At 49.3% G+C, this 9,122-nt stretch overlaps 1 protein-coding gene across 1 annotated transcript; it reads left to right on the top strand.

Moving 5' to 3' along the window:
* Positions 1–1,056: 1,056 nt before the first annotated feature.
* On the top strand, positions 1,057–3,420 carry LOC133917678 (uncharacterized). Its single transcript, XM_062361552.1, has 4 exons — positions 1,057–1,820; positions 2,213–2,302; positions 2,959–3,026; positions 3,112–3,420. The coding sequence occupies exons 1-4, from the start codon at positions 1,125–1,127 to the stop codon at positions 3,254–3,256; spliced, it is 999 nt and encodes a 332-aa protein (XP_062217536.1). The 5' UTR covers positions 1,057–1,124; the 3' UTR covers positions 3,257–3,420.
* The last annotated feature ends 5,702 nt before the right edge of the window (positions 3,421–9,122 follow it).

Below are 9,122 nucleotides of genomic sequence, written 5' to 3'. Positions count from 1 at the left end.
AGCCTGGTTGTCCCTTTTGTCCCTCCACACCAGAAACTATCGATCACTTCTTTGTGGCCTGCAGCAGGATCGCCAGCATATAGAGTCGCATCCTTCCGCGGACCGAACAACTGGATACAGTGGACACCTTTTGCTCGTTGGTGTTTGCAACCTTTGACCACCTGCAGGTGCCCGTATGCAACACCTTTATCCTCCTACTACTATGGATTACCTAGAAGCAATAGAATCGTTTGATCTTCGATGGCATCAACACGATCTTCGATGGCATCAACACGGGATATTGGACATTGTGCGGCTTCTTGCCGACCACCTTCGACTTTGGGTTTTCAAGGATCCCTCATTGTTAAATACTGAACTAGTTATGGATTGATGCACGAATCTTATGGATGTAATCAGTAAAGGCTTCTTTTTCTTCTCTACTCTCTTCTCGTTTATGTTCTTTCGATCTCCTTAGAGACTATCGATGTACCCATACACGTTTTTTTTTCTGTTTTTGCAATGAGAAAATTTCAAGTGGGCAAACCCCACCGTCGTTTCCCTCAAGAAAAAAAAAATGAAATGCTCGTCGTGGTATCAAAATGTAAACCAAATCTAATTATTAACTCACCAATTGCGCTCTCGTAAACGATCCTTCCATTTGAATTCGTATCGCAGAACAACGACCATCTTTTTAAGTACTGCATTGCGTAAGAGTTCGAAAGCTTCTTCGCAAGTCATCAAAACAAAAAACAAGAGGAACGAGTGAATGAGAAGCCGGCGGTCACAGTAGGATCGGTTGGTTGCACCAATCCAAGCTACCGCACATGTGTGCATTCCGGTAGATCACTGAATCCGCCTCCCGCTTCCCCTTGCCCCCTGCCAATCTTTCTCTCTGCCGCCGGGGTCCGCGACAACCAAACCCCACCCGTCCCCCGGCCCCGTCGCCATCACCAGCCGTTACACCGCCCCTTGCTGCGCGGTCCATGCAAACGCACCCAAAGCTCCCGCTGACCCTGCTCCGGTGCTCCTCTATTAATACGAGGCCGGCGCGAACGCTTGAGCTGCAGCTAGCTCCCTCACACCGACCACCACGCAGTGGCGAGCAAGCAAAAGCTAGGCACCAAGATCAAGAAGCTGCGAGCAAGATGGTGAACTTCATCGAGGCGCAGAAGCCTCTCCTGTCTTGGCTGATGAAAATGGCCGGGCTCCGCCCCATCGAGGTCGAGCTCGAGCCGGGCACCAACATGCACTTCTGGGCGCCCAAGCACCACGTCGGCAAGAAGGGCACCACCATCAGCCCGCTCGAGCCTGCCGCCACCGGCGCCAAGAAGCCCGGGAGGAAAGGGAGGAAGAAGAACCCCGAGTCGCGGCCCAACGTGGTCCTCATCCACGGCTTCGCGGCCGAGGGCAACATCACATGGCAGTTCAACTTCGGCGTGCTCGTGTCGCGCTACAACGTCTACATCCCGGACCTGATGTTCTTCGGCAAGTCGTCGACATCGAGCGGCGACAGGTCGCCGGATTACCAGGCGGAGTGCGTGGCGGGGGCGCTGGCGCGGCTGGGAGTGGTGCGGTGCGATGTGGTTGGGTTCAGCTACGGGGGCATGGTGGCGTTCAAGCTGGCGGAGGCGCGTCCGGAGCTGGTGCGGTCCCTGTGCGTGTCCGGGTCGGTGGTGGCCATGACGGACGCGGTGAACAGGGAGACCATGGAGCGGCTCGGCGTGGGGTCGTCGGCGGAGCTGCTCATGCCGGAGACGCTCAAGGGGCTCAAGGCGCTGCTCTCCATCTCCATGTATAAGAGGATGTGGTTCCCGGACAGGTTCTACAAGGACTACCTCAAGGTGATCAATTTTAGCATCCGCGTGCGATGTCTGTGGTACACCAGTAGTACCATAAATCCATTTTCAACTTCATTAGTATCTCAAATTATGCTATACATGAATAGATGATGGAGTAATGAATTATAAGTGAATTTTCAATCTTTCGCCCTTAGCTTAGGCTTTTTTAGTCAAGTGGTTGGTGTATAATAGCTTAATAGCTTAATTTGGGGGAGTTTTCTTTTTCAAAAGTTCTTTAACATAGAGTTTGCGAGTATTATTTCATCTGGTAATTAAGATCGCTTTAGTTTCGTTGGGCAAGCTAGGTTGTGTTGTTGTTAGGAAATAGGAGCGCATCTAATTTTTGTTGGGGTTTTGTTTGCTGATGTATATGCATGTGTTTTGGTGATGAACAGGTGATGTTCACCAACAGGAAGGAGAGGATGGAGCTTTTGCAGGGGCTGATAATCAGCAACTTGGATGCCAAGATCCCTACATTCCAACAGGTGCCCTGATTTAATAATCTTTTAACTAAGTCAAACCAACCTACAGCTACTTAATTTGTTCACCAACGTAGAGATGCATGTTGGAAATTAAGGACTCGAGTGATGAGAGTGACCGGAAGAGTACAGATATTGCGCCATCATTTTGGTGATATACTGAAATCATCCAAGTGATCTTGCAATTGCAAGATTTGACAATTGGTCTAAGAACAATCATTGGAATTTACAATCAAGTGACGAAAGTATTTAGCTATAAAATTATATTTTCAAAATCATTTGGACCAATGGACGGATGATGTCAGTTCCTTCGTCTTACTGTCATTGGCTGCCTGCTTGTTTTTTTCCTGAAGATATGCCTGCTTTTTTTCTGTAAGTTATGTCTGCTTGTTTAGGGCCGTCAGGTGAACCACTACTATTAACCAAAGACGGTATTTGTGAGGAAAAAGAATTAACCCGACGGCGCAGCCCCGTTTCAATTTGCGGCCTAGAATGGTTCGTACTACGTCGGTTCAGATCCCATAGAGCGTTTGCTGGTGAACATTGATCCTCTATAGGCTCCAACCTAAGCTGGGCTAGTCCAATTATGTTGGAGAAAGAAAGCCCACTCGATTCGTTGCCATGTATACGACTCCAAAATGAAATTGTCGCCATGGTTGCAGAAAATAATGCTGCTCTGGGGCGAGGAGGACAAGATCTTCGACATGGAGCTTGCCAAGAAGATGAAAGAGTAAGCAACTCCCCTTTTCCTGCTGCCAATCCAAACCCTACTCCCGTTTACCCTCATAGCCAGCAAACGATCGAAATCACTGCAGGCAGCTGGGCGACAACTGCTATCTGCACGGCATCCCCAAGGGCGGCCACCTGCTCCACGTCGAGCGGCCGTGCGCCTACAACCGCCAGCTCCAGAGATGGCTCGCCTACGTCAACTCCCCGCTGGAGGAAGGAGAGGCCAGCTGATTGATTCGTTCATCGATCCGTCCCAGAAGCAGCTTGCCCAGAGAGCAGCGCGGGGCTATATATGTATGTATGCCCTGCTCCTGCAGGCCATTCAGTTTCGTTGATATGGCGTGACCGTTTCATGTTCTTGTTTGTGTTTCGCCGGATTCGAAACGTCTCGCGTTTGAATTTGTATTTGAAACTGTGTATGTAATATTACGGACGTGTCAGTATACAGAGTATATAAAAGACACGAGAATGTAATAATCGAAAACATGTAACTTTATTCATTCATGTCGAAATCATAAAGTACAGTTTCTCGTATACATTTTTACTCCACAACGCACACGCTATCTGACTATCTTCACGATCTGGCGATTGCTTTGTCTTGGTTCCCGGGGCTTCGTGAAGCTCTCCGGTTAATTACGCCCGTCTTCGGGCTACCTCCGATTAAGTGCGTTGGCGGTCGTCATACCGAGGTCGTCTCCGAGTCTGCAAGACTGTAGTCACACATAACAAAGATCAAGCAAAGTAAGCGTTAGTAATAAAATGCGGTAAAGTACGGGACAACAGTCTGGCATAAGTTTTTTGGACTGTTTATGTATCCCGAATCATCATCGGCCACATAGGCCTCAGAATTGTGTTTTTATGAAAAGGTGGGCTAGGAGCGCGGCACGACGGGTAGCTTCGACCGAAAGCAGCAGCATGGTCACAACTGGGAGCTCCGACGCCGTGCTTGACTCACTAGCTCCTCTTTAGGCCTCGGACTTTTCCTCATTGGCCGATCAAAGGCGAAAGCCACGAAAGCAAGGGTAATCACTATGGGCCACGCAGGCTCTAGCCACAAGGACCCTCTATTCTTTCTGACAAGCGTCATCGGACGGCCACACAAGCGCTACTATACCACAAAGGTAGGTTGATAACATGTGAGCTACAAAGGCATCAGCTACAGAGGCAACATATTCTTTGTAACTAGCATTATTGAACAGCCACCTAGGCAATGGGGAGATCACCAGGACAGCCACAAAGGCCTTCGGCAATAGCAGCCGACAATAGGAGCAGCCACCGCAAAGAAGCAAGACCACATCGCCAGCCCCACCAATTAGCACAGAGGAGCAGCAAAGGCACAAAGGGCTAGCATATTGACTTATCACTGATAATAAGAGAGATTTCCACAGATGTGTATCAACCCATGATCAACCATCAGGGAAACACCAGCCACCTCAAAACGTGCAACAGGTCTCAGGGCAACCTACAAAGGACTCCTCTCAATAAACAGAAATCTCCATCTCACAATAACAGCAGAGGATCCCAAGATAGCACCACCAATATGATCCAGTTTCCAGTGATAGCAGAGGGCATTAAAATAAAGCAACTTCACCTCCTACTGAACGGCATAAACCAAGGACAAACACCCTGATAAACCTCCCAAAACAGCAAAATCACCATGGATCCATTCAATATGACTGGGAGAAGAATAAACACAACCGGGCTCAAATAGAGGGAACACAGAGGTGAACACAGGCGGCACGAAGGCACGCACAGGCAGAGAGACAGCACGACGGCCGTACTGGGAGCAGCACGATGGCACGTGACCAAAACAGAGAAAAGAATCACGGTGGCCGGGCTTCAGGACGAGCACAACGACGTCCAAATCTAAATCATGATCATAGCGGCACGATGGCAGCACTGTCAGAGGCTCCCCGACTTTGCTTTATTGCCCAAGGGGCAAACAAGGGGTCAGGCTGAGCATGGTGCAGCAATCGGCCGGCGACGGGCGGTAGCACCACGGCACAATGGCTGGGGACAAGCGCAAGCACGACTGCAACACGGTCCGGCGCATGGCACAAGCACACAGATCTGGCATAAACTGAAAGCTCATCATGACGGCACGATGGCCAGTCGGTGCACCACAAAGCAAGCGGACCGGAGAGAGGATTGAGGTTAAGGCTCACCAGAGAGGGAGGCATCGGCCACGGGCCTCCGGCCAATCGGCATGGTTGATGGAGAGCAGGATGAAGGTCGATGATGCCGAACTCGACGGTGGCGGCGATGGGCCCGTGCGACGGCGACACGAATCCGGCGACAGTGAGCCCTGGCGATGAGTTCGCACGGTGGTTCGGCGAACACCAACAACGGCAAAACCTTGGCGCAGCAGGGCTTCCGCCGAACTCCAAAGATTGATCCCCCCTCCCGGGCACCCCTCCCTGCCTTTTATAGAGGTGGCCCGGGGTTCCCACGGGAGGAGATAAGAGGATGTAGCCGGCCCAAACTCGCAGAAATCGCGGCTGCCGAGCTCATCCGAAGCAATCCCCAAACCAATTTGAAATCAGGGGAAGAGATAGAGATAGAGTCCAACCGAACTCGCCTCAATCCGTTGATGATCAGAGTGTGAGGCTTGGCTTAGGGGCAGCGCAGCTCGGGCGGGCTCGAGCCCAGGGGCATGGCCGAGGAGGAGAGCAGCGGCGCGGTATGGACACAGGGAGCTAGGGTGGCTCGGGCCGCCAACGCGGAGCGGCGCGCTCGGGTGAGGAAGAAGCACAGGACGGCTCGGGCTGCCGAGGAGGCGGACGGATCGGGCGGCGCGGCGCGGCGCCCGCCCGCGCAGGCAGTGCGGTCGACTCGGGTCAGAGAAAGGGTGGCGCGATGCGCTCGGGCCCAGGGAGAAGCGGCTCAGCGCGGGGAGCGGACGGCGCAAGCGCGTGCGGGCGGCGCGGCACGGGATAGCGGCGGCTCGGGTGGCGGCGCGCTCGGTGGGGAACAGGAGGCCAGGTGTGTGGATAAGAGGGAGAGGAGGGGAGGCGACGCCGGGCCGGTCTGGGCCAAGAGGAAAAAGGGAAGGAGGAAAGGGGCCGGGCCGGCCGAAAGGCAAAAAGGCCGGCCGGCCCTCTTCCTCTTCTTTTTTTTTCTTTTTTTTCTTTGCTTTTTATGTATACGCATAAGTATATGGGAGATCGCGTATATGCACAGTAAAATACCATCATACAGTTTGTTCTTAGAGAAAGAAAAAAAATGTTCTTGTTTGTTCCTGATGTTGCTGTTCCAAACAAAGGAGAAGTAGCTGGCCACTTATTCGTTTGGATTCTTTGTAATTCTTCAGCCATATTGTATACGCAGTGAAGCGTAATATTTTATTTTCCTGAGAGTTGCAACACACGCTGGAAAAACGTGGAACCGAGACTAACTTAACTGATTGAGGGTATGAATGTACGTCTAAATCATTTAAATTTAAATTCTCTTTGATGTGAATTTTAATATATGTTTTTTTAAAAAATAGCTATGTATATCTGGATATCTTATATATAATATATGACAGCTTCTTCACCAACAAGATATATATATATATATATATATATATATATATATATATATATTATGTGCATAGTCTTTAACTCTAGTAATTATCGTGTTAAAAAATAGTAGAGTTATAATTCGTAAGATAGAAAGTTACAACCAGATGTTAATAAAAAAATATGTTACAATTGCGTTATGGATGAACAGAACTACCAACGAATTTTTTACCTAATGATATACAACATAAAAAACACAATTGTAATCATAATATAATTTAAAACGTAACTATGGTATGTATGTATGCATGTATGTATATGTTTCTTTGTTTGGATTGGGTCTGGACTGGGCCGCTCCAAAGAGGCCCTATATATATATATATATATATATATATATATATATATATTTATATATATGCATGTATGTATATGTTTTTTTTGTTTGGATTGGGTCGGGACTGGGCCATTCCATAGAGGCCCTAATTGGACCGATACAAAGATACCCAAATGTGCCAGTTGCTCGCGTTCTGTAAGAGCATGTGCATCTGTTACCCTCTCTATTAGGTGCTAAGGGTAGTTATCTAACTTCATATCTTCCTTAGTTACTTATGTTGTATGCCTCAGTACCCATTCATGGTAGCTAAGGCATTATTAATTTTTTAAATTCTAATTTATATATAAATCCATATAATGATAATATATATTTCCATGATACTACAAAATAGAGAAGAAATATTAATATGATTTTACATGAAGAGAATCACTTGGAATGCGACTAAAATAACTTAAGTAGAAATAAAATTATTTAATAGGCTCACGTGGACACTTCTGCAATATATGCTCTATTAAATCCCTCTTCAATTGATGATGTACTGATCGATCATGGATTGGCCCATGATTCAAACCTAAGATTTCCTCCGTATTCTCTTGATCATAATCAAATAATTTATCAAAGTCCATATCCTCATAGACGCTATATGTATTCCTCTCATCCTCAACTATCATATTATGTAATATGATGCAAGCATACATGATATCTGATAGACATGTTGTGTACCAAAAATGAGTTAGGCATCGCAAAATAGCAAAACGAGATTGTAGTACTCCAAATGTCCGCTCGACATCTTAAAAGTGCATCTAGGCCCCCCTAAGTGGGTTTTAGCTTATTGATGACAAAACGATTAAGGAACTAATATGTTTATCTAAGTTATGAACAGGTTTAAGTATTAGTTGAGAAGACATATGACGTTTGACGTCCGTCGAAACGAAAGGAGAAGCAACTAAGAGTACTCAATAGGATTTAAATTCTTTTATTTTTGAAATTGAGTCTAGGATAGCCGCTATATTAAGAGGGTTGCATTTGATTGCTTGGTTAGTGTCGGTGTATCAAAAACCGGGGGTCCCTGAGTCCCGAGGCCCGGCCAGCCATCCGCCACATGGCGCCATCCCGCGAGGTCTCTCCTGAAGAATGAGAGAAGCTTAATTCTCGGGAGAATGTGCTCGGGGCCACGGTCAGTGGTCCCCGGGCACCTCAGTTCCCCGATGATCCCCAGAGTCTAAGTACCGGGAAGAAAGTGCTCGGGGAGGTGCCCGGTCACCCCCGAGCACCCTAGTCCCCCGATGATCAGAAGAGCTGAGTTCCGGGAGAGAGTGCTCGGGGCTGCGAGCGGCGGCCCCCGAGCACTCGGTTCCCCGAGGGTCCGTGCAAGAGTGCTCGGGAGAGAGTGCTCGGGGCTGCACGTGGCAGCCCCCGAGCAGTCGGTTCCCTGAAAGTCCATGCAAGAGTGCTCGGGAGAGAGTGCTCGGGGAGGTGAACATTACCCCCGAGCACTCGGTTCCCCGACGACCCAGAAAGGCCCCCGAAGGGGCCCACCGATGAGGTGTCCACCAGTCAGAGGTCCGAGATCGCATTTAATGAGCGTGCGTGGCCTGACACATCCAACTGCTCCCGCCGCAGCGTCAGTTCCTGCCATGCTTTGGCAGAGAGGCGTGGGGCTATTAATTGCACGGGTCCCGTCCCGTATCACCCGTATCATCGCAAGGATCAAGGTGTTCCATCTACCGCCTTGCTGTGGCAGGGGAACAAGACAGGGCGGGCAAGTCGGGCTGCTCTGCGGCTGCCCGGTGGGCCCTCTCCACGGCGCCCATTGCCAGGGCGTTTATGGTGATAGGTGACTGGGCGTGCGATGCATTTTCCACCCCCCCGTCACTTCACCTAGAAGAAATGATGACGCCTTTCCCAGTGATGACGTCTTGGAACTTGTGCCCCCCTCCTTCCCGTTCGGGGCATGTCGCAGCCGGCGAGTGCTTAAAAGAGCCGGTGGCACAGAGGAGAAGGGGATCGATGAATAAATCGAGTGAATCGAAAAAATAGAGACGAACAACAGATAAGCCAACAAGAGACCGCAAGCACCCGAGCGTCAAGAACCGTACCATAGACGAACACAAGACCAGAGCATAGTTCCAGCCGAAGAACAAGGAGCCTCAAGCTCTTATTTAGACCACAATCCTTGTAACCAGCAACATCCTTGAGGGACTTCCTCAGGACAGTTATTGCATCCATACATGAGTAGGGTATTACGTCCCCGTGTGGCCCG

Source organism: Phragmites australis, chromosome 5, assembly GCF_958298935.1.
Source record: "Phragmites australis chromosome 5, lpPhrAust1.1, whole genome shotgun sequence".
In the NCBI taxonomy this organism is placed as follows: Eukaryota; Viridiplantae; Streptophyta; class Magnoliopsida; order Poales; family Poaceae; genus Phragmites; species Phragmites australis.
Note: the sequence above shows the minus strand (reverse complement) of the source record. Positions and strands in the feature narration are given on the sequence as shown.